At 41.7% G+C, this 25,697-nt stretch overlaps 1 protein-coding gene across 1 annotated transcript; it reads left to right on the top strand.

The window, feature by feature from the left end:
• Nucleotides 1–183: 183 nt before the first annotated feature.
• pik3cg (phosphatidylinositol-4,5-bisphosphate 3-kinase, catalytic subunit gamma) lies at nt 184–24,235 on the top strand. Its single transcript, XM_039792098.1, has 24 exons — nt 184–326; nt 1,813–2,019; nt 3,448–3,641; nt 5,888–6,150; nt 6,914–7,000; nt 8,676–8,776; nt 8,959–9,128; nt 9,250–9,437; nt 10,010–10,117; nt 10,219–10,306; nt 11,293–11,737; nt 13,303–13,401; nt 13,490–13,625; nt 15,738–15,803; nt 16,710–16,853; nt 17,000–17,081; nt 17,295–17,398; nt 17,893–18,039; nt 18,678–18,768; nt 18,868–18,998; nt 21,115–21,226; nt 21,674–21,831; nt 22,104–22,185; nt 23,129–24,235. The coding sequence occupies exons 2-24, from the start codon at nt 1,820–1,822 to the stop codon at nt 23,326–23,328; spliced, it is 3,396 nt and encodes a 1,131-aa protein (XP_039648032.1). The 5' UTR covers nt 184–326; nt 1,813–1,819; the 3' UTR covers nt 23,329–24,235.
• Nucleotides 24,236–25,697: the final 1,462 nt, after the last annotated feature.

The raw sequence follows: 25,697 nt of genomic DNA, 5'->3' as shown, positions 1-25,697 counted from the left end.
CCATATCGTTAAACAGTTCCATTCCTTCTGTTACATACATTTTGACCACCAACTTTAAACCAGAAAATTAAAATATGGCTGTGTGCATGTCTACCCTTCATTTAATTTTTTAATTTTTTTAAACTGTACGTGATTTATTTTGAAGAGAAAAGCCGGAAGTATTTTTCTCGTTATCCGGCGAGCTTGACAACCTTCCTGAGTTGAACCGCAGCGACTTTGCCTACGAACTATTTTGACTCTGGTTTTAGGTCTCTTCATATAGCATAAATGCCGAAACTTTTGAAAAAAGCTCCAGGTTTCGTTGCCGCCTGCGTCTGCGTTCGTTGGTGAGTCATAAAAACGTTTTTGTATTGCAAAATTGACGCCTCTCTTTACGATTATTATGGCATCTGTAAATTACCGTTACATTCGCCCCAGACTAACAGTTCCGCTATGGTTGCTTTAAGCTACCGATACTGACCTAATAACGCGTATGACACAGTCGTTAGAACAGCAGACTGTGTGACTTAGCTTATATACTGTCTATGGACTTAGCTAGTACAGTTCTAGTTTAGGCTACAACCACGCATATATATCCGTGTTGAGTTTTGTTTCCTGCTTTTAAAACTTCCTCTGCTGGTGTAAAATAAGCAGAAGGGAAACTCCGCTTAATCCTGTGACTTATTTCAGTCAACTAAGATCATAGTTTGTTTAAAAAAATACTTTAATAAGGCTGTCATCATGGCGCACTGCTTTTTTTTAAATATAGTTTTCCTAAATTGTGCAAAGGAAATGGCACATTTTCCTTTAAAATGGGTTTCATTGGTTTGCCCTAGTTGTTTTACAAAAAAATTAAAACAACAAATAAAATAAAATAAGAAAGCAATGCTTTGGGACCGTCTCAGTCAATAATCCCCTCTTTAGCTGTAGCTAGTTATTATTAATAGTCATTCATTCATGCTTGCCAGTAGTAAAACGTTAAATTCACTGCCAGACACATACCACAGGCCATCTCTATCTGTGTCTCACTGGGACTGGGTTGAAGACTGCTGACTGCAGTTTGAAGCTCAAACGATTAGTCGGTTAGTCAACAAGGCGATTTACATCAAACGAAATGGGCAACTATTTTAGAATTGATTAATTGTTTAAACAAAAAAATGTCCATCTCTCTCTGGATTCTAGCCTCTCATAATGTGAGGAGTGGCTGCGTTTTATATGATATCAAACTGATACCAATCTTTGGGCTTTGGACTTTTAGTCGGACTGGAAAATTATGACAGACATTTATTTTATTGTTTTCTGACAATTCATAAACAAAACCATTAAAAGATGTGCTGATTAATCGATGAAGAAAATAGTCCTTACTGAGAAGTGTTTTTTTTTTTTTAAGATTATTTTTTGGGCATTTTCAGCCTTTCTTTTGATAGGACAGCTGAAGACATGGAGAAGAGGAATGACATGCAGCAAAGGGCTGCAGGTCGAAGTCGAACCCTGGCCTGCTGCGTCGAGGAGTAAACCTCTATACATGGGCGCCCGCTCCACCAACTGAGCTCTCCGGGCGCCCCGAGCAGGGTGTTTTTAATCTTTACATCCAATTACAGAAACAAGACTTTCAAAAAGCAGCTGAAATGAAAAGAGTTCATAGATCAGTGTTCCCTGATGGATAGGTGGCTGGTATTACAAATATCTATCTCTCTATCAATATATAGTCATTTATCTGGTGGGGGATTATTGGCACTACTGTCACTTGTTCTTTGATCAACCTGCCTCTAAAGGAAGGTGAGGTGTGTACTGGATCGTAAGAGATTTCTATCTGCCCCCCCCCCCCACCAGCTAGGCGATGGACGGGCAGCAGATCCCGGTGAGCGACCAAGAACCCAAAGCCCTGCGAGAAGACACGCGGAGGAGGAGGAGAAAGAAGGCCATCATGTCGTCGTCCTGCACCTCCATGGATCAGATCAGCGTTGAGTTCGTCCTGCCCACCTCGGCGCGGGGCGGAAACAGCCCCGACACCCTGCAGCTGGAGGTGGCTGGAAACACGTGGAACGGCTTAGTTATGGAATAGCTACCGGATACTGGGGTTATTCTCAATCAGGCTGATGAGGGCTGGGTTTGCAAAACATATCCAACATTAACATACCAATACTGTAACGCCGATACCGTGCCCTACTTTTGCGATACCAGTGTTCTACAAAACAAAAAAAAAATGAAAACAACATACAAAACTTTAATTTTTTTTATTTTTTTGAGCGCCTTTTTTCTGCCTTCTCATAGCGTAGAGTTTTTCCTGCCTGCCTCTACGACATGTAACGCTAGACAGCCAATCACAAACATTCTTAGATCTTGGTACGAGCATGTTGCGTGCTGATTGGCTCACTGACGCTGATGAGATTTACTCCTTAAGTATTGAAATTTGGTGTTGAATGACATTACTCGATACTTTAGAGGCAATTCGGTCGGTGCCTAAAAAGTATCAAATTCAGTACCCAGCCCTGATCATGATGGACGTTAAAATGGCACTCTCAGTGGCTTTAAACATGCATTATATTTCAGGGTTCAATGTTAAGTTTTTTTTTTTCACTTGCCCGAAAACTAATTCTACTTGCACAAAGTAAATTTATACTAGCCCCCACACAAATAGTTTTTTTTAATTAGTGGTTATCAAATAATGAAGACAGCCGCCAGTCACGCGTCACTAGCGCCATCTCAATTCTTGATTGGCCAACGGCACATTCAAAATCAAATCATTCAACAGCCATTCTCCGACGTGGGCAAGGGGAGTGGGCGGGCAAGAGAACGATAATATCATTTATGATATTAGGGCTGCAGGATATGAGGAAAATATGCGGTAACACTTTACTTGAAGGTATCTACATAAGAGTGACATGACACTGTCATGACACACGAACCCTAACCCTAACCATAACTTGTCATGACACAAACCGAAAAGAAGCGTTACGTCATAAACGTTTATGACTTGTTTATAATGTGAATGACACGTTCATGACAGTGTCATGTCACTCTTATGTAGCTACCTTCAAGTAAAGTGTAACCAAATATGCAATATGCGATAATGTTGAATAGCGCGATAACGATGTTACTCGCGATACATAAACAGATGTTAAAATGTACTCAGTTCTGCGTTTCTGCTGCTTTCTGCTACAATACAACAAATTGCTCGAGGAATTTCCAACAAAACAAATAAAATAATTTGAATATAAAAGGTAGCAATAAAAAAAAAAAAGAATCACAGTTACATTTTAATGTTAATTCGCAATGTGTTTATTACACCGGTTGATATTGCGATGACGATAAAAAACCCCCCCGATATATTGTGCTGTATATGTGATAAGATGAAGATCGGAAAAAAATGATTGAAACCCAACCGGGCAAGTGGGTTGTTGTATTCACTTGCCCGAAGTGGCGTTTTACTTGCCCGGGGCCATCGGGCAGCCCTAATCGTTGAAGCCTGTTGTTTCTTGTCTCGCAGGTGAAAGCCCAGGTGTGGCTGAAGGCGGTGACTTTAAACCTCTGTCCTGACTTCTACCAGCGCTTCTCCCCCGACCACTGCATCCTGCTCTACCAGAAGAAAGGCAACGTGTGCGAGATCTACGACAAGCACCAGGTGTTCCAGACGCTGGACTGCATCTGTTACTGGAGAGGTACGGCGCCAACCGCCGACGCAACAACGTAGTCAGAAACGGAGGCATTCTGTTGGGATGATGAATTAGGATTGGGCATCGAGGACCGATTCCCACTTGGAATCGTTTCAAAAATTATTATTCCAATGGAATCCTTCTTTAAAATATTTGTTATACTTTTATTGCAATTCCATCACTTAAATAACAATCCATTACCGTACGAAGCAGTACCATTATCATTCCCCCTTTTTTTTTTTTTTTTTATATGTATGTATGTACATATCTATGTAGTCCAACCAGTGCTGATAATAATAATAATAATAATAATAATAATAATAATAATAAAATAACAAAAGCAACCCCATAGCGAAAAAATATATAAATTAATAAAATAATAAAATAAAAAAAATAAAAATAAACATACATACATACATACACATACATCTGCACCCCTATACCCTTCTAGTCATATATGTATACATACAGTGCCTTGCGAAAGTATTCGGCCCCCTTGAACGTTTCGACCTTTTGCCACATTTCAGGCCTCAAACATAAAGATATAAAACTGTAATTTTTTGTGAAGAATCAACAACAAGTGGGTCCCAATTATGAAGTGGAACAAAATTCATTGGCTATTTCAAACTTTTTTAACAAATAAAAACTGAAAGTGGGCGAAGTGCAAAATTATTCAGCCCCTTTACTTTCAGTGCAGCAAACTCTCCAGAAGTTCAGTGAGGATCCCGAATGATGCTCAATGTTGACCTAAATGACTAATGATGATAAATAGAATCCAGCTGTGTGTAATCAAGTCTCCGTTTATAAATGCACCTGCTCTGTGATAGTCTCAGAGGTCTGTGTAAAGCGAGAGAGCATCATGAAGAACAAGGAACACACCAGGCAGGTCCGAGATACTGTTGCGGAGAAGTTTAAAGCCGATTTGGATACAAAAAGATTTCCCAAGCTTTAAACATCCCAAGGAGCACTGTGCAAGCGATAATATTGAAATGGAAGGAGTATCAGACCACTACAAATCTAATAAGACCCGGCCGTCCCTCTAAACTTTCAGCTCATACAATGAGAAGACTGATCAGAGATGCAGCCAAGAGGCCCATGATCACTCTGGATGAACTGCAGAGATTACAGCTGAGGTGGGAGACTCTGTCCATAGGACAACAATCAGTCGTATACTGCACAAATCTGGCCTTTATGGAAGAGTGGCAAGAAGAAAGCCATTTCTTAAAGATATCCATAAAAGTGTCGTTTAAAGTTTGCCAAAAGCCACCTGGGAGACACACCAAACATGTGGAAGAAGGTGCTGTGGTCAGATGAAACCAAAATCAAACTTTTGGCAACAATGCAAAACGTTATGTTTGGCGTAAAAGCAACACAGCTCATCACCCTGAACACACCATCCCCACTGTCAAACATGGTGGTGGCAGCATCATGGTTTGGGCCTGCTTTTCTTCAGCAGGGACAGGGAAGATGGTTAAAATTGATGGGAAGATGGATGGAGCCAAATACAGGACCATTCTGGAAGAAAACCTGATGGAGTCTGCAAAAGACCTGAGACTGGGACGGAGATTTGTCTTCCAACAAGACAATGATCCAAAACATAAAGCAAAATCTACAATGGAATGGTTCACAAATAAACATATCCAGGTGTTAGAATGGCCAAGTCAAAGTCCAGACCTGAATCCAATCGAGAATCTGTGGAAAGAACTGAAAACTGCTGTTCACAAACGCTCTCCATCCAACCTCACTGAGCTCGAGCTGTTTTGCAAGGAGGAATGGGCAAAAATGTCAGTCTCTCGATGTGCAAAACTGATAGAGACATACCCCGCAACTTACAGCTGTAATGGCGCCGCAAAAGGTGGCGCTACAAAGTATTAACTTAAGGGGCTGAATAATTTTGCACGCCCAATATTTCAGTTTTTTATTTGTTTAAAAGGTTTGAAATATCCAATAAATTTCGTTCCACTTCATGATTGTGTCCCACTTGTTGTTGATTCTTCACAAAAAATTACAGTTTTATATCTTTATGTTTGAGGCCTGAAATGTGGCAAAAGGTCGAAAAGTTCAAGGGGGCCGAATACTTTCGCAAGGCACTGTATATACATACAATATATGCATACATCCCGTGGCCCGAGGACAACAGGAGGGTTAAGAGTACAATTTTGGAATGTTTCCAGGAAGTTAATTGTTGATGATGATGATGATGAAGCATGAATGATGTAAAAAAAAAACATGCGTGTTGTGTTTTTTAAAAGCCCTGAAGAAAGACGTGGGGCGGATCCAGCTGGTTCCCCGTCCGCAGCCCTCGGACGAGTCCCAGCAGTACCAGCGCTACCTCAACTACCTGATCGGCTACGACGTGACCGATGTCAGCAACGTGCACGACGACGAGCTGGAGTTCACCCGCAGGAAGCTGCTGACGCCGCGACGCATCCAGCTGGCTGACCGCGACGCAAAACTCTACTCCATGGACCCCTGGGTCACCCGCAAGCCGCTGCCTGAGCACCTGCTCAGCAAGGTGTGTGTGTGTGTGTGTGTGTGTGTGTGTGTGTGTGTGTGTGTGTGTGTGTGTGTGTGTGTGTGTGTAAGATAGACTTTATTAATCCCACACTGGGGAAATTCAGCAGCTCAAAAGAAAAAAAAACTACACATCAGAATAACACAAATACATATTAAGTAGACATAGGAGAACAAATATAATAATAGTATATAATACTATTAGTATATTAGTATATAATAAAGTATAATAAATAGAACAAATAGAATTAGTTATAATAATAAAAATAATAATAGTAGTAATTAAGCAAACATATTTACCAAATAAACATCCTTATATAAACAGACAGTATATAAACACAGATATACAGATGAGTAAGGTGCGGATGAATAGAGATGACATACTGCACAGTTGGAGGTAACACAGAGTAATAAATATATATGCATTGTGTGTGTGTGTGTGTGTGTGTGTGTGTGTGTGTGTGTGTGTGTGTGTGTGTGTGTATGTGTGTGTGTCGGTTGATGGTTGAGTTCAGTGTTTCCAAAACACATTGTTGGCCGTTACGCTCTATATAGAATGAATTTGCAATATTGTCTGTAAGTAAAGCAAATCTTGCCCGTGTAAACTTCTATTCATGTCAAAGTTCTTCCAGTGAAATGATCTTGCTGTCCCGAGACCTGCAGCTTTACAAGCTCACCAACAACGAACAAAAACCTCAACCTGAACATTTTCTTTTATTGTATTTTCACTCACTCTTTTGTCCGTCCATGTGTTGCTCCTTCAGATCAGTAACGGTCACATCCTGGTGGTGATCCACATCGGCACGGCCAGCCAGACCATCAAGGTCTCCATCGACAACACGCCAGCACAGGTACCCAATGTAGACACCAGTCATTTCTCTTCTCTTACTCTACCATTCTTTTCATTTGTATTAGTTAGTTTTTCACTTTATTCACATATGATACTTATACAAATCTCAACCCTAGTAAATACTAGGGCTGCATAATATATCATTTTTTTTTTTACCGCGATATCAACTGCCGCAATAAAGGCTGCGAAATATCGCGAAAGACACTCCAATTTTTTTTATCAGTAGAAAATTGCACTTTAAAATGTAACTGGCATTCTTTTTTTAGTGGTGCTTTTTATATTCATTTCAATGTTCAATTTGTTCAATAAAAGCATGTTGGGAATGATTTCCTTTCATTTGTTTTGAATTCAACAAGCAATTTGTTGTATTTTAGCCAAATACGGAAATCAGCAGAACTGAGAACACTTCAATATCTGTTTATTTATCGCGATTATATTAGAGATGCACCGATTGACCGGCCAGTGACCGGAATCGGACGATTTTCACGTGCTCGGCCATGACCGGCGACCGGCCGGTCAGTCTGACATATGCCGATTTTATGCCGGTCAAATGCACTCGGGCGCCGCATGATTAACACCGCACAAGATCAGCGCACCGCCGCTCAATCAGCTGTTTATGAAATGTTATAAAGTCGTCACTAAAAACAGAATTGCCCTACGGGGATAAATAAAGTTGTTTGAATTGAATTGAATTGATTATACACGGGTCTGCAGAGCCGTCTGCTCTGCTGATCTCAGCCGCTCTCTCTCTCCCCTCTGATGCCAATAAGTGGAACATGAAAACCGCGGGTCCCGTGAAATATGACAGCTACAGTTTATTGGAAAATAGCGTTGGGCACACTGACTTTGATGAATTTTTGCTGTTGATCAGACCCCAGATGAGGCAAGAAGCTAACGTTAGCAAACGCTGTGTTGACTGTCCCTCTGCCTCTGATGTCCGGCTGCAAGAGACGCTGTGTTAAAAAAAAAGAAGAGAGACGCTGTATTCCTCCGACACGCTGTATTAACGTTACTATTTAAAACGCTTTCCAGGTTAGTGGGGATGCATACCGCTCAAAACCAACAGTAATCTTCCCCCAGCGTTTAGTTTGTTGCTAAACTGTGTGTAAAATGAGTGGTGACGTTTATGTTTTCAGGTAACGTTACTGTTGACGTTCAAACAGGCCTGTGTGTGTGTTTTGAGAAATATCTTTATACTGCAAGGCTATATTTATTATATTAAGTTGGTTATTGGATGTGAAAAGAAGGAAATGGTTCTAACATTGCTCTTTAGATGTGTGTAAATTTCCCACACCAGGAGTAATTTATATAGTTCTATTTTATAGTGATCCATTATCTGTTCAAAAAATGTTCTATGCAAAATGTAAAATGTTCTATTTAAGAAAAGATAGAAAAGAAATATTTGTGTGTGCTGTAAAGTGGTTAAAAAAAATGAAATCGGAATCGGCTAAAATCGGTATCGGCAGGTCAAACTCAAAGAAAATCGGAATCGGCCTAGAAAGCTCTGATCGGTGCATCTTTAGATTATATAGTTATTGCGATATTTAATAACATTATCACATATTTTCCTCATATCAGGCAGCCCTAGTAAATACATACAGCTAGTGTAGAGATTTTTTTCCCCAATGTTGAACATGACGCTGTACCATTTTCTGACAGTTTTCCATCTTGTTTAGGTATTGGTGAGCTTTCTCGCCAAGACCGCAAATAAGAGAAGTTTGCTGGGCATTCCTGACAACATGTGCGAGGCCGACTTTGTGCTACGTGTGTGTGGAAGGTATGTCGGAGGCTAAAACGCACCACAGCTACTTAGACATGGAGTCATTGTAATAAAGTTTGCTTTGAAGTATAAGCGTAATTCACTGGATTGTGTTACAGAGGGTAGTTTTAAGCAGACAATCAATAATATGTCAGGTTTTAACAACTTGAAAGTGAGCTTATCGGTGTCTGTTAACACAGGGAGGAGTACCTGTACGGGGATAAACCGCTGCAGGACTTCAACTGGATCCGTCAGTGTCTGAAGAACGGGGAGGAAATCCACCTGGTTCTAGAGGCGCCACCTGATACAGACCTGGATCTGGTTCAGAAGGAGGACTGGGCACAAGTGGACGACTGCACCGGAGTCGCAGGTAAGCCTACTGCGTTTGTTACATCATGATGTATCAATTCCAATTTCTTGAGATATGGTACATGTAAACACAGTCCACGTTTGATACTGATAATTGTCCTCCCAACTTTTTGTCCCCGTAGGTACCCATGAGCAGTTGACCATCGATGAGAAGGACCATGAACGAGTGTTCACCATCTCCATGTGGGACTGTAACAGGAAGTTCCGAGTGAAGGTGCTGGGTATTGACATCCCATCTCTCCCCAAAATCCCAGAGTTTATTGTCTTCGTAGAAGCCAGCATCTTCCACGGCCAGCAGCTTTTAGCCCAGGTAATCGAAAACTTCATCAGATGATGGCGGCCGTGATCCACTGTATATTGATTTTAGGACAGCAAAGTCATGACATATACTGTATATTTTTACGTCTGCCCTTTCTTGTTCCATTTCTCCACTTTCTCCACTTATTTTAAAACTGTAAATGGGGAAATTACAGTTTACACTATGTTGTTATTACACCCTACACACACACGCCTGAAATACACACAAACACACACACACATGCTCAGGTCCTTTTACATGCACAAATGGAGAGATGTGCATGTGCTGGACAGGTGCCCTGAGCGGTTGGTGGTGGGGGGGGGGGTGACTGCCTTGCTCAAGAGCACCTTGGCAGTGCCCAGGTGGTGAACTGGCTATCAGTCCACACTCTGTACTTTTGTACATACGGGGACTTGAACCCACGATAACTTTAATCAGAACTGAGAACCACACCTATCTCCATTGAGCAGTTGAATGTTGGCTTTGTAACCAACAATTTCAGGAAGAACTCGTTTTCCAAAACACAGACAGTGAGTTTTGGACAGCAGAGCTAGCAGAGTTTAACCCTGTCTTTGCTCTCTCAGGAGAGGACGTCCTCTAAAACCTTCAATGAAGAAGTGCTGTGGAACTGCTGGTTGGAGTTTAACATTAAGATCAAGGACCTGCCTAAAGGAGCACGACTCAACCTCCAGGTGAACATTTCATTCAGATGCCGTGGAGATGAATAAAATATCTTTGTACTCTGTTACTAACTGTTAGTGCTCTACTGTTTTTTTTTGTTTTTTTCACCCAGGTGGTCTGCGGGAAGCAGTCCCAGACGCCAAACTCCAAGGGATCCTCCGCCTACCAGGATAATACAGCGGGAACAGGCAGTCACGATGGTGAGGTCTACAACATTTGGTTGCCTGTAGGGCTGCAACTAACAGTTATTTTCATTGTTGATTAATCTGTCGATCATTTTTTCGATTAAAAAATTAGTTGTTTGCTAAAATGTCAGAAAATGGTGAAAAGTGTCGATCAGTGTTTCCCAAAGCCCAAGATGACGTCCTCAAGTGTCTTGTTTTGTCCACAACTCAAAGATATTCAATTTACTGTCCCAGAGGAGAGAAGAAACTAGAACAATATTCACATTTAACAAGCTGGAATCAGAGAATTTTGAAAGAAACTCCAAACGATTAATCAAATAGTTTGCGATTAATTGATTAATTGATTGACAACTAATTGATTAATCTTTGCAGCTCTAGTGTCCTCCATTAATTGGAAATCCAGATTCAGAGCAACACTAGTGTTCTTTGTTTGGGATCTTCTGTGTGCTTTTCAAGAATGTTTTCTAAAACCTTCCAGCATACAGGACCTGTTAGTAGCAGTTTACCTCACTGGATCAATCAGTGATAAAAACACAAGAAAGATTAGCTTTGTTAGCTTTTGTACTCTACTTCTGCCATTTTTTTTTCTGAAAAGATTACCTAAACCGATTAATCGCTTATCAAAATAGTTGGCGATTAATTTAATAGTTGACAACTAATCGATTAATCGATTGATCTTTGCAGCTCTAGTTGCTACAGTATAGTTGTTGCTACAGTGTAGTTGCCCGCTGTAGTCTGGCTCTGTCTGAGGTTTCTGCCTAAAAGGGAGTTTTTCCTCACCACTGTCGCACTAAATGCTTGCTCTTGGGGGTATTATTGGAATTGTTGGGTCTTTTTAAATTATAGAGTGTGGTCTAGACCTACTCTATCGGTAAAGTGTGTTGAGATAACTCTTGTTATGATTTGATACTATAAATAGAATTGAATTGAATTGAATTGTATCATGCTGTTGGTCATTCGAGCGAGGCTCTGTATCCGTCTGTTTTTTTCCCGTTTGTCAGGAAAGATCAAGAGCCGTCTTCTGTACTACGTCAACCTGCTGCTGATCGACCACCGCTCCCTGCTGCGCCAGGGCGAGTTCATCCTCCACATGTGGAAAATGCCCGAGAAGAGCGAGGAGAGCAGCAGCAGCATCAACGCAGACAAGCTCACCTCGGCCACCAACCCCGACAAGGCCTCGGCCATGGCCGTCGCCATCCTGCTGGACAAGTATTGCTACCCCGTGGTGCTGCCCAAGAGTCGGGACGTGGGCCGGGACGCCGCCGCTGCTGCCGCCGCCGCCGGCTGCGAGGAGGCCGAGGCAGGGGAGCGCGGTCAGAGAGAGATGCCCAACCACCTGAAGAAACAGTTTGCGGCGATCGTGGCCACAGACCCCCTGCATCCGCTCAGCCCTGAAGACAAAGAGCTGCTGTGGCACTTCAGGCATGAGTGTATGCGCGACCCCAGGTAGTTTTTTTATTAATTTCTAGACTATATCCACGACGTTCCACTACCAGGATTGTTCCAGTGTCGCCGGATATTCCGCTGGATGTCCCTAATTTCGGCCACATGTCCGTTACCTTCCTCTTTCGCGTTCTAAACTCCGGTGCGTTTCTGAGGACTATGGTTAACTGCTCCTCAGATCTCTGCAGGGTAAATCCAGACAGCTAGCTAGACTATCTGTCCAATCTGAGTTTTCTGTTGCACGATTAAACTACTTTTAAGCGTACACATGTTCCACCAAAACAAGTTCCTGCGGCACCGTGGGTCCGTCCGGCGCCGCCCAAGACGATTGCGATTGGTTTAAAGAAATGCCAATAAACCAGAGCATGTTTTTCTCCCATCGTGGAGGAAGGTCTGGCAGTGCGAGACTTAATCTGTTTCCAAAGAAAATGGACTACTAAATCAGAAATCAGAAATCAGAAAAGATTTTATTGCCAAGTAAGTAACACTTAAAAGGAATTTGCCTTGGTGGTTTGGTGCATACATAAACAAACATATGAAACATCAATATGACATTTTAGTGGCGATTTTAGATTGAACAAAAACAAACAAAACAAACTCAAAACCAAACCAGCCACTGAGGCACAGAAGGAGTGAACCTTACGCAGCAATAGAAAGGTTTATCGTCCAGGCAGAGATGGCATTTTGTGAGGTTTATTTTTCCCAGTTTTTCGGCAAACAAACATTTTAACAAAGGAACAATGGTGTCTCCAGGATAAAAAAGCATCAGCCCTCCCTGCTCACTCATACATGTAGACTTCAGCTGGTGGCTCAGGCTGCGTGGTACTTTCAAATCAAAAGCACTAGCAAATACTTCACCAAAATAAAGATACCAATGATATAATCAAACTTCTGTAGCTGTATAATTCAAACAAAAAACAAAATTAGTAAATATTTAACTATTAAATATAGCAAAACAATGAATAGCTCCAACAGAAATAAACAATAAATACATAAACAAATATAGAATCCAGAATGTGGGATATATAAATGTTACAAACAGGGTTCCAAGAGTCATGGAATTAAAGTAAAATCCTTGAAAGTTATGGAAAAGTCATGGAATTTTGTTGTTTGATGAAATGAATTGTTACATTAATATTCCGTGGATAACCTTCCACGTATTACTTCCTGTGTGTGTGTGTGTGTGTGTGTGTGTGTATGTGTATGTTTGAATCTGATATGTTTGAGTGTACATTTAATATTTCATGGCTCTCTAATGACTCTTGCTATTTGAGCCATGTCTAATGACCCATGTCATTAGAGAGCCAATTAATAATACATAGTATGTATATGTATACGTTGTTTTTCAGACATGAAAAAGGTTTTCATATAATAATTTCATTTGGAGTAAACTATATACTACACAGTTATGTTATACGTTGTGAATGTTCATGGAAATTGTATTATTGGTCCTTTTTAAAAAAGTCATGGAAAAGTTTAGAAATTTTGTCCATGAAAAAGGGTGGGAAGCCTGTTTATAATGATTGTGTTTTAGCTCTAATTGTCTCTTCATGACTTCCTGTCTTCAGGGCTTACCCAAAGCTCCTGAGTTCAGTCAGGTGGGGGAAACAGGAAGATGTTTTGGCAACACACCGTCTGTTGGAGCGCAGCAGCGCGTGGGACAGCAGGTAAAAGGGCGCTTGCAGTGCCACTACATGTGTCTGTCCTTTGTAGCGTCAGTGTCCCATCACGTGTCCTCATGTTGTCCCTGTCCAGTGGTCTGGATGTGGGTCTGGCCATGCAGCTGCTGGACTGCCACTACTCGGATGCTCAGGTTCGCTCGATGGCCGTCAGGAAGCTGGAGACTCTGGAAGATGACGATGTGCTCCGATACCTTCTGCAGCTCGTGCAGGTGTGTGTTCTTTGCTATTTTTGATTTCTTAATTTTTTTTTATGATGACGAAATGCTTCTTCCAGTAACTCTCCTGTTCCGGGACGCCCTGACAGCTCCCCTGGTAGCGCCAGGGCTGCACGATAGGAGGAAAATATCTTATTGCGATTATTTTGACTGATATTGCGATTGCCACGATATTGGAGGGAATTATCTTTTTTTCATAATTTTCATTGAAGAATAATAAAAAATTTTAAATCAAAATGATCATATTGTGATTTTTGCGAGGATCTGTATAAAACAAAGATGTTTTCTTTAGTTTGTAGGATAAGATTTGTAGGCCAGGACGTCTCTGCAGCACCTCTATACTGAATTCAGAATGGTTTAACAAATATCGCGCCCCTCCCCCCCTGCAATTTGGGTATTGCCCAAGTCCATATTGCGATTTCAATAAAAATTGCGATTAATTGTGCAGTCCTAGCGTGCGCCCAATGTACCAAGGCTCAGTCCTTACCGCAGCGGCCCAGGGTTCGAATCCGACCTGCAGCCCTTTGCTAGACTGGGTAAACCCAGCCCGATCAGCTCAGCTCAGGTTGGAAACCTGTACGTTTTTCTATCCTGCTTTCCATAGTTGACCCTGTGTGCAACTTTGCATGAGCCACATGAATTATGAGCTGCGGCCAACAAAGGGCCCTTTTGGTCTGATAGGGAAATGACCACCTCTAGTAAGTACAGTATACTGTTGTTTCTGTATTATATGGGCTTTAGTGATATGTGGGCAGTGTCTTTCCAGAATATATTTATACACATAGAAAAATATATTGCTGCTGTGTTTGAAATACCGATTCAGATTCTTTCCAAAAAAGAATGATAATTTGCTTTGCAAAGGTGTCACACTGACTCAGAACAGGTAGCATATGTGTCAATCTATTAGTTATATTTTCAGATAATGTGTATTCTTGTATTTGTATTTGTCAACTAAGCACTGCAAAACTTTGAGGACATTATAGACTCAATCACTCGTTGAGGTTCGATTAAATTAGATATTCATTGTGAGCTATATATTGAAGTCATTCAATCTGAAACGTAGGTGATGAATTAATTGATCACAAAATATAAATTAGCAGTCGCATCCCTAGTCTACAATATAGATGTGTTTCATTGAAGACATCGTGTTCCTGTAGCTGCCAAAATTGCAGTAAAATGTTTTTAGTTCTCAGATTACGTGATCAAAACATCAAGGAACCAGTTTCACTGCACTGCTGTTGTTTTCTTTGCTCCTCTGTCTACTATCTGTCTGAGCTGTTTAATCACACTCTGCTTCCTTCAGTTTGAAAACATTTGAATAGCAGTCCTGTGTGAGCACAGTGAGCTCCGTTTTTGCACCGCACTTCCTTTAACTGTCGCCGTCCACTTTCTGCCTCGCCACACTGTAACCTCAGTCTGTTAAAGGTACCCTGTCAAGTTTTTATGGGCAACTTTTTTGTGTGTGTACATTTTCTGTGTCCCTGAGGCCTTGAACCCTTTTTTATGGACTTCCTACCTCATAAAACCTTTACAAAGCCTGTTTATACAAGTAGATTTGACCAGGCAATCTGATTGGTCATTCAGAACGTGCTCAAATCAGCATGACAGCACACCAAGGGCTGTTTTAACACCCTTTTGTCTCAGAACTGTGGCCTCCAAACGAAAAACAAAATGTGACAACACTAAAAAATATTACTCGGCCATTTCCATGTCAACGTTACAGAGTTGAGTCAAATTTGAATGTTTTATTATTAATGAAAATAAATTACCAACCACAGTGGAACACACAGAAGCTCTCCAACATATTCATATATCAAGTGATTCATCAGATTAAACAACTCATTTCTTTAATTTAAATTTTTTTCTTTTTTACAATGCAACATCATCTTAAGGTCCTCTTCTTCTGAACCAGCTTATTTTCAGATTTCCTCCATGGGGTTTTTGAGTGTAGTCAGTGGGGTTTTGAATGGGTTTCATGATGGCAGTAATAGTTTATTTTGTGTGTGTGTGTGTGTGTGTGTGTGTGTGTGTGTGTGTGTGTGTGTGTGTGTGTGTGTGTGTGTGTGTGTGTGTGTGTGTGTGTGTGTGTGTGTGTGTGTCCTGCAGGCGGTCAAGTTTGAGCCCTACCATGACAGTGCCCTGGTCAGGTTCCTGCTGAAGACAGCTCTGAGGGTAAGCAGGGCCAACCTCTGTCTCTGTCTCTTTGTCACACTGTCTTAACAGTGTTTGCAGTGTATCGTGATTGTGTGCGTGTGTCCTGTGGTTTCTGTCTGTCTGCCCATTCATCTCTCTCTATGTGTTTTTGTCTTTCTCCCAATGATGAAAAGAGTTCGTCAAATATCAGAAAAGCCTCTGATGCTGCCTAAAATGCTGGTATCGGAAAGTAGACTGATATTTATGTACAGATCCGATACCACGTAATTTAGCCCAGAAGGAAATCTACTTTCCGTTATGACTCACCGTCAAACTAGATAAAAGAAAGTTCTCTGGCATTCATTGTTTGTGTTTGTTCATGTTTCACAAAAAGTTTAACCTGAGCCAGGCCACACAACAATGATAGCAATCCTATCACATCCATACAGGGATAGTACAGCTGTTAAAACACAAAACACAATAAAATATATGTTGTTGGGTACCTGGGTAGCTCACCTGGTAGGGCATGCGCCCATATATAGAGGTTTACTCCTCGACGCAGCGGCCCAGGGTTCGACTCCGTCCTGCTGCCCTTTGCTGCATGTCATTCCCCCTCTCTCTGTCCCCTTTCATGTTTACAGCTGTCCTATTAAAAAAGTAAAGGCCTAAAATGCCCAAAAATGATCTTAAAAAAAATTATATATGTTTGTTTTTTAACACACTGGTATCGGATCGGTACTCAGTATCGGCCGATACGCAAGTTCAGGTATTGGAATCGGTATAGAGAAGGAAAAAAATGGCATTGGAACATCTTTAGCACATTTACATGGCCTGATATCATAATAATCATATAGGATTATTGTCTCTGGTTCCCGCCTGATGCTAGCTGCAGGAAAGATACTTCATTATGATTGACATTCACAGGTTTTTGTTTTCTCTCCACAGAGTAAGCGTATCGGCCATTTTCTCTTCTGGTTCCTGCGCAGTGAGATCGCTCAGTCCATGCATTACCAGCAGAGGTATGCCGTCCTGCTGGAGGCCTACCTCAGAGGCTGTGGTGAGGACATGCTGCAGGACTTCAGGAAACAGGTGAGACATACTGTAGCTCATGCCTTGTTCTTAGACAAAATGGTGTGTGTAGATTTAAAAAAAACAACAACATACATTTCAGATTTGCAGTCTGTCTGATCATCAGCTCTTTCAGTCACTGACATGATGGAACTGATGCTCTGCAGGTGGAGATGACGGAGGCTCTGCAGAAAGTCACCCGTGAGGTCAAGGCCATGTCTGCTGACAAGTGCGATATCACAGCACAAGGTGCCATCCTGCAGCTCTGTAGCAACGCACTGACACTAACCTGCAATATTCAATTCCCTTAGCTGCTTTGAAATAAAGGCAAAACGTATTTTTTAATAAGTACAATATCTTCATTCTATGAAGCAAATTCCTCTATAAAGACTAGAGAGGATTCAAATGAAACCTAGTGAAAGTAGTGGAGCTTAAGCCGCGTGTGTGTGGTGTGCTTGTCAGTGGTGTTTCAGTTGCGTCAGAAGCTGGAGACTCTGCAGTCATCCGGTCTGCCGGAGAGTTTCCGAGTCCCTTACGATCCTGGACTAAGAGCCGGAGCCCTGCTGGTGAGGGACACACACACACACACACACTCACAGGCACAGGAGAAAACCATACACACTCATACTAGGGCTGCCCTCGACTAAAGAAATATGTGGTCGACTAACACTCATATGATTTTGTCAACTAATCGAGGAGATGATTTAATCGACAGATTTGTAAAACTGAGTTTCTCCACAAAAAATCACGCAAAAGCACCTCTTTAAATGTTGTGTTTACCAGAGATGTGCTCATACGTTTCTTGGAAATAAGTCACTCAGCATGAAATAGGAAAAGAAAAAAAAAATGAATCAACCAAAACGACCGATTAGTCGACTAATCAGCTTAGAGGGGGGCAGCCCTAACTCATACCAAGGTGTCTGCAAGTGGTAAGCCAATATTAACCAATATATAAAACCAGTTTTATATGGTTAAATCAACACAAAAGAAAAGTGGATGTGAGCATGTGAATACCTGTATGACTGAATTGCAAGATAAAGACGTGTTCATGCACGTTCAGATCGAGCAGTGTAAAGTGATGGCGTCTAAGAAGAAGCCACTGTGGCTGCAGTTTAAAAGGGCCGACCCCACCACTCTGTCCAAAGACCCCATCGGCATCATCTTCAAAGACGGCGACGACCTCAGACAGGATATGCTCATCCTGCAGGTGAGTGTGTCTCTAACGGGCCGGCTACATTGCACGCAATGACGTATGCGGAGCGGCTTTTTCCAACGCTACGCCTTTCACTATAATCAATGAAACTGGCTACACCGGGCATGAGAGCGGCGCGCAAGTGTTGCATATGCACAGAAGAGATCTGCTCTACAAGCATAAAAATAGGACAGTCTTCTATTTATATTTTTTCACACGAGGTGTGTGCGGCCCTTTTACACAGAAATGGATCATAAAGTGTCTTTATTCCTTTAAAATTAAACAACCAATGTCCAGAAAATGACGTAATGACTGGCAATGAGCGTATTTGGTTTTGAGAGTTTCTAATTTTTGTTATTGTTTCCTGTCACATGCGTCCTTTTTTTTTCTATATTTTTAAAGATGATTTTTTTGGGGCTTTTCCGCCTTTATTTTAAACCTCCAAGTATACGTGCGCCTGCTCTACCCGCTGAGCCAGCCCGGCCACGTCACCTGCGTACTTTGATAATAGCTAACAATGGATTGCCGTTTCACAGTGCTGTGCCGGCGGCGCATCCGCTCTGCGAACGGTCCGCATTAAGTTACGCGTGCAACGTAGAAGTTAGCATATCATTGCAGAAAGACTCTTACGGAGACTCCCGGTGTCCCTTTAGATTCTGCTGATCATGGAGTCGATCTGGGAGACGGAATCACTGGATCTCTGTCTGTTACCATACGGCTGCATCTCCACTGGAAACAAGATAGGTCAGCTATTCAACGGAGAACAAACAAGTATGAATATTCCAGTTCACATTCTGTGAGGTTTACGCCTCGCCTCTGTTTCTGTCGTTTGTGTCGTCGTAGGTATGATCGAGACTGTGAAGGACGCCACCACCATCGCTAACATCCAGCAGAGTGTTGTGGGAAGCACCGGAGCTTTTAAAGATGAAATCCTCTGTCAGTGGCTGCGGGACAAGTGTGTCAGCGAGGACAAGGTACACATCCCGACCGGCTCTCATGACATACAGCAACACAAGACGACATGCAAATTTTTATGTGGGTGATTATATGGATTTTATCAAGATTATTTGGACCAAAATCAGAAACACCCATTCTCCAATGCGTCCATCCATCCAGTTACAAAACACTTTGGGCTAGATTTATCAAGCCGTTTGCGCCTGTTTCCAGGCGCTAATTGGTCGCAAAGACGGACGTAACCGATGCGGGCTATTTACAAACAGGGCGCACTTGGGTAAAATCGCAGATTGTCTGCCACATGAGCGAGAAGAGACAAGTTGCGCTTTCAATATGCGTTCGTGGGAGGGTCGTGGGGAAAGTGGGAGTTCCACCCAAAAGGTGGGAGGATAAGCGTAAAGTGCACCTAATTATATATTCCGTGGTATTTACAAAGACTGTCAGTAAGAGCGCCACTTCATTTCGGGGGGAAATTCTCCGCCTCTTTAAAGCAGGTCTAAACCAGCCGCAATCGAGTTTCCTCGTAGACCTTTATGCCGCTGGTGAAATGGCAACAGTAATTTGAGCAAGACGAAGACATAGGCGAGGCTGAAAATATTTTTAACACAAGAATCACACTTTGTCAGTGAACACAACATCATTTAGCGTTACAGATCAAGCAGCCATGTAATATTAGAGTTACTGGAAGAAATCAAAGATGAAATTGAATCTCCCACTCAGCGTTCACATTACATTCCAGCAGTTGTTAAACTCCTCGCTACATTACAAATATTGGCATCAGGATCATTTCAAACAGTCATAGCATCAGCAGTGGGGATATCGCAGTCTGCACCCAGCCGTATCATAGCACAAGTACCGCTTTGCTACAGCGCAATTTACGGTCTAGTGGGCGGAGAAAGACGCTGATTGCCTGATGGGTGTCAGGGTTGATAAATACTACGCAAACTGTGGAAGCATAGCGTGCGCTATTACCGAACTCGCATAAACAGACGCAGCGCAAACTGCGCTAGTGTTAGTAAATTAGGCCCCTTGTCTCAAGCAGCTGCTGCTGCTCTGCGCATCAGACGTTAGAGGAAGTGGCAGTGCGACAGACAGGAAGGAAGCAACCCTCGGGGGGTTTCCTGTCGCCACAACACTCACACGCTACTTTTTGCTGTGACACCTGCACAGCATCTTCTTCTCTTAACATGTTCTGAGAATCTAATTGGCAACACTTCATCTTTTAGCTTTAAAGGTCCCATACCATGCTCATTTTCAGGTTCATACTTGTATTTTGGGTTTCTACTAGAACATGTTTACATGCTTTAATGTTCAAAATACATTGTTGTTCTCATACTGTCTGTCCGAATATACCTGAAACGCTGAAACGCTCCGTTTTAGCGCCTATCTCTTTAAGCCCCCCCCTCCTGAAAAAGCCCAGTCTGCTCTGATTGGACAGTGTTTCCGGGTCTTCTGCGCTCTCGCTGTCTCTACACCGTCATTGCAGACGGGGAATGACTGTAACAGCACTGTAGCGGCACTTTCTACCTATATATTGTATAGTTGTGACGTCACAACCGTCGGAAGCCCTAACGGTTTGTTTAAAGGCACAGTTTCTGAATACAGGCTGTGTGCATTTCTCTGTGGATTGAACATTTTGATACTTTCACAGTATTTATATAGCACCTCCACCTGCTTTATAATCAAACAAAGACATGGAAATCTCACTTTTTACAATATGGGATCTTTAATTAAAAAGAAAAGGCGACTCCACACTGCGGCAGTATGTTTTTTTTGTCTAGTACATCATAGCACAGTATTTTTTTACATTACAGGCACAGTGAACGATTTAATGGAAGAGGGCAATTTCGCATTTGCACACCTGAGACTTGTCCTGTTCTGAAGCACCAGACCATATTCTATTCTATTCTTAGCCACTCAGTAGCTCTCCTGAAACAACGAGGAATCCATTCAGTGCCTTGCTCTAGGACACTCTGATTGAATGTGACGTTTCGAAGCAAAAACCTTCTCTGAAGCCCACCAATCAAAGCTCTAGGTTGCAGCCCAGTTATTGCCAAAGGAGTTTATGATGGCATGGATAATAAGCGAAGGGTTGTTTTATTGTGCGACAAACAGTTTTTCTGTCTCTCTTTGTAGTTCCAGCAGGCTGTGGAGAGGTTCCTGTATTCCTGCGGTGGCTACTGTGTGGCTACCTACGTTCTGGGTATTGGGGATCGCCACAATGACAACATCATGATCACCGAATCTGGTAATGACTTATTTTGTCTGTACTAAAATATACATGTAAATGATGTCATACAGGGAAAATATCATTTGCAAAAAAAGGTCACTATTTTTAAGTTCTTATTAAATTATTGATAACAGCTTACCTCTAAGTATCTGTAAAATATATTAAGTCTTAATAAATCTCATCATTTTGTTAACCTACAGCTACAATTTAATAAAAAAAATAATTAATAAACACCATTAGACAGACCGGACCGGCTCTTTTAAACTCGATTTCAATATTAAACAAAATCCCTGGCCAGTATGTTTCAGCCATAATTTAAAATGACTTCAATTACACTGCAACGTTCTGTTTTCTATGTCAGAGCTGTGCCCATGTGACCTGCTATGTGCTGTATGTATATGTAGAAATGAGACATGGAGTTGAGGAACAACAAATCAAAAACGAATCCCCTTTGTGTTTCTGCAGGGAATCTCTTCCACATCGACTTTGGTCACATCCTGGGGAATTACAAGAGTTTCATGGGAATCAGTAAGGAGTGGGTTCCCTTTGTGCTCACACCAGACTTCCTGTATGTCATGGGAACATCGGGAAAGAAAAGTAGCCCCCACTTCCAGAAATTCCAGGTGCAGTAGTATTCATGTGAATGCACTGAGTTTGTCCAGGGGCAGTTCTGTTAATCCACATGCACAAACATCCCGTCCGCCATTCTTTAAACATTAAATAGGCCAGAAAGGGCGATCTATATGGGATATATTTGCAGAAATCAGCTTGTTAGAGTTTAAGAAATACAATCTGCTGAGCACAGCCACTGTTGCCAAGAGGTGACCAATCTCCTGCATTTATTTGTCTGAATGTACAATATGTATGAATTATACATCCTTTATCTCTGTCTCAGGATGTGTGTGTGAAGGCTTACCTCGCCCTTCGGCACCACACCAACCTGCTCATCATCCTCTTCTCCATGATGCTGATGACCGGTACGACTTCCTTCCTTATAAAAAAAAAGTCTTTGTGTTTTTTTGTGTTACCATTTTTTTTTTTTTATGGAATTTTTGTTAAAATCATGTCCTTTTCCACCCGCCACGTACAGTAGTTAGACCCAGCGTACTCCCAAGTGTTTTTGGCTCAGTTTCAAATTTAGTTTGTAGATTAAGTTTAGATTTCCATTTAATATTTGCTGACTAACCCCCGATTTTCCACCGGGCGCGTCTGTGCTGCGTTCCCGTTTTGTTCCGTCCTCCGCCACGCGTCTTACCACACCGGGAGCGTCTCAGAAGCGGAGCGTCTTGCCTGCCGACTCGCAGATTTTATTGTCTCTACTTTGTCATTTTTAGGCCTTTATTGACAGGACAGCTGAAGAAATGAAAGGGGAGAGAGAGAGGGGGGTATGACATGCAGCAAAGGGCTGCAGGTCGAACACGGGCCCGCTGCGTCGAGGAGTAAACCTCTATATATTGGCGCCCGCTCTACCAACTGAGCTACCTGGGCGCCCAATCGCGTGTTTATTAGGCTGGTATCTACCTTCCACTCCAAGCACTCCTACAGTTAAACTCCATGGCTCTCGCCGTTTCACTTCCCGCCCGGCTGTCCCAACGGCTCGCGTGAACATAGACCTGGCATCTATCTTTAGTGGAGCAGAGAGCTTCTTCACGCACGCTTCTGGGACGCGCCACGGCGCGGCTGGTGGATTATCAGGCGTCGACTTGAATGGCGGGGGTCGCGACGTGCCCGGAACGCAGCGCAGATGCGCCCGGTGGAAAATAGGGGTAAGTCATTTAGTCACTAATTTAAAAGAAGGCAGCTACAACTCCAATCGGATGTATTTCTGATTAGATACATGACAAAACCCTAGATAGATACTGACAGATGCTGATTCTCGCGTCAGAAAAGTGAGACTCTTATTTTTTGGGCCATTGACAGGCATGCCCCAGCTGACCAGCAAGGAAGACATCGAGTACATCCGCGAGGCGCTGACAGTCGGCCGCAGCGAGGACGAGGCACAGCGCCACCTCCTGGACCAGATAGAGATCTGCAGGGAAAAGGGCTGGATGGTTCAGATCAACTGGTTTGTTCACCTGGTGCTGGGGATCAAGCAGGGTGTGGAGAAACGGTCCACTTAGGACTCTGTATAAATTAGGACAGATTAAGATTTCCTTAACGCATTTCTTTTTTTTTTTTACAAGAAGGTTCCAACAGAAGACTGAAAAGTAATTTTTTAACATCTCAGTATACCTGCAAACACAGATTTTGAATTTTAGACCACGGGTCATCTCAAATATAATAGTCATTTTTATGAAGAATAATGACAGCAGATGAATAATTTAGAAATGGGATATGAAAATCCCATCAAAAGCAATCATTTCAACTATGTAAAAAAAGGCTGGAACTTAAGCCTGCAAGAGTGATTTTAACCTTTTTTTTAGACTTGGCACCGAGATGCATAAGTGCTAAATGAAATGTAATGAATTATATTCTATGTTGTGGAGACAGGGAACAGGATATACATCCCTAAGCACTGCTTAGACCAAGTCAAACATCCGCACCTAACTCAATAACATTTATCAGAGTTTTTCTTTTCTTTTCTTCTTTTGTCTCAAATCAACCGTACTATGACTGTCGTTGCGTAAGTCTTTGCCTGCTTAGTTTTACCTCTCGTTTCCACACACTTTCAACTGTTTCTCAGATGAAACAGTTGCTGTTGGCCCAACCACCTCAAACAGTTATTGATAATGATTTTGGTTAAATAAGAAACCTTTTGAAAAAACAAACAAACCAAAAAAGAACTTAAAGGAGAAATCCGTCCGATTTTTATCTGACTCTTGATCGCTAGATGTCACCGAGTACTGTCGATAGGGGAAAAAAAACGACCAAAATCGGTGCTAGCAAACTGGAGTTGCTGCATCTAATGGCCAGAGCTCTCAGTTAGCTAAAATGCCAGTTGTGGGGGCATGTTCTAAAGAGTGCCTTTGTGCCTCTTAACAGACAGAAAATTCAATTAAAATGTCTGTGCAACATGAACAGGGCCCTTACGTGACAACAAGATGCATTTCAACTCAGACATTGTGAAGAAACCGTTTAAATTCAAAGTTTGTCCTGTCACCTTTTTTTTTTTCCATCGGTCGCTTCACCGAAAGGTAGACGATGAAAGTTTAGGTACTTGTATTTTCTCATTCTGTTGCCACAATTCAGAAAGGAACCGATGGAAAAAGAGGTAGGTGACAGTACAAACTTTGAACTTAAACGGTTTCTTCACAATGTCTGAGTTGAAAACACATCTTGTTGTCACGTAAGGGCCCTGTTCATGTTGCACAGACATTTTAATTGCATTTTGTGTCTGTTAAGAGGCACAAAGGCACTCTAGCACTGGTTTTTTCCCCCCTATCGACAGTACTCGGTGACATCTAGCGATCAAGATTCAGGTACAAATCGGACAGATTTCTCCTTTAAGTACAGAATTGGATCTCTACACCCTCTATTTTCATCCTTTCACAAAGGCAAACTACTTATTGTTTCTAGTTTTCTCATTCAAAGTCCTTTCCTGCTGAGGAAACCCATTTCCTTCACATTGTTTTAATCTTAAAACATAGTGCGGGTCACAGTGTTCCTTGGATTCTCGCTGAAGTAGTGCTGCACTGGCCCTCCACTCCAAGAGGAGCGGTTAGAATTAAAAATTAAAGGATCAGTCTGTGAATTAGTTTATTATGTTTATGTTTATTGTTCGGAAAACACTTGGTTTTGTTGACTAATATGCAAAGAATTATTGAAATAGTTGGACTCTCCTGGTCAGTGCCAGGAAATAATGTAATGAAGAGTTTTATTATTTATACTATTATCAATCTTTTCATTTGCACCGATTGTTCAGGAATACTTCTTAGATGTCTTAAAAGCGTGAAATTTAAATTCCAAAACTGTATTAAGAGTCAAATTGAATCATGCTAATTTATAACGGCCTGTTGGAGGCAGTTAGCACATGCTGGTCAGTGCTGTAGTCACTTCTTATAGGAGGGTGGAACGTAAAAGTGATTTTATTTTTTATTTTTTTTTGTCTATTATATAATGATTTTGATGATAAATGATATTTGATTTTAAAATCTGTGGAAACCAGGTCACATTTTCAAGCAAAGTAAACACACATACAAGCCAACTTTGACTGAAAATGCACACATCTCTCAAGTCCCCCCTCCCCCCCTCCCCCCCCTAACAGATTGTGGACATAGTGTAGAGGAAGTGGATCAGATTTGTTACATTAAGCATAAGTTACTATTAACTATACGGTTGGAGATGAAAGCTTCAATTAACATCAGCATTTGAAAAAAAAAAAATCAGTATATATTTTTTAAGCTTGCATAAAAAAACATGTTGGAAAAATCTAAAGCTTCCTCTTTTTTCAGAAATAACATTTTGTAAAGCGCCTTTTTGCGACTGTAAATGCTTTCAATCATTGATTCTGGAAATAAAATGCTTACGTCAAATGGTATCAGACAATTCA

The sequence above is a fragment of the Perca fluviatilis genome, chromosome 23 (assembly GCF_010015445.1).
Source record: "Perca fluviatilis chromosome 23, GENO_Pfluv_1.0, whole genome shotgun sequence".
Classification (NCBI taxonomy): Eukaryota; Metazoa; Chordata; class Actinopteri; order Perciformes; family Percidae; genus Perca; species Perca fluviatilis.
The sequence above is the reverse complement of the archived record's forward strand: the minus strand, read 5'-3'. Positions and strand labels throughout refer to the sequence as shown.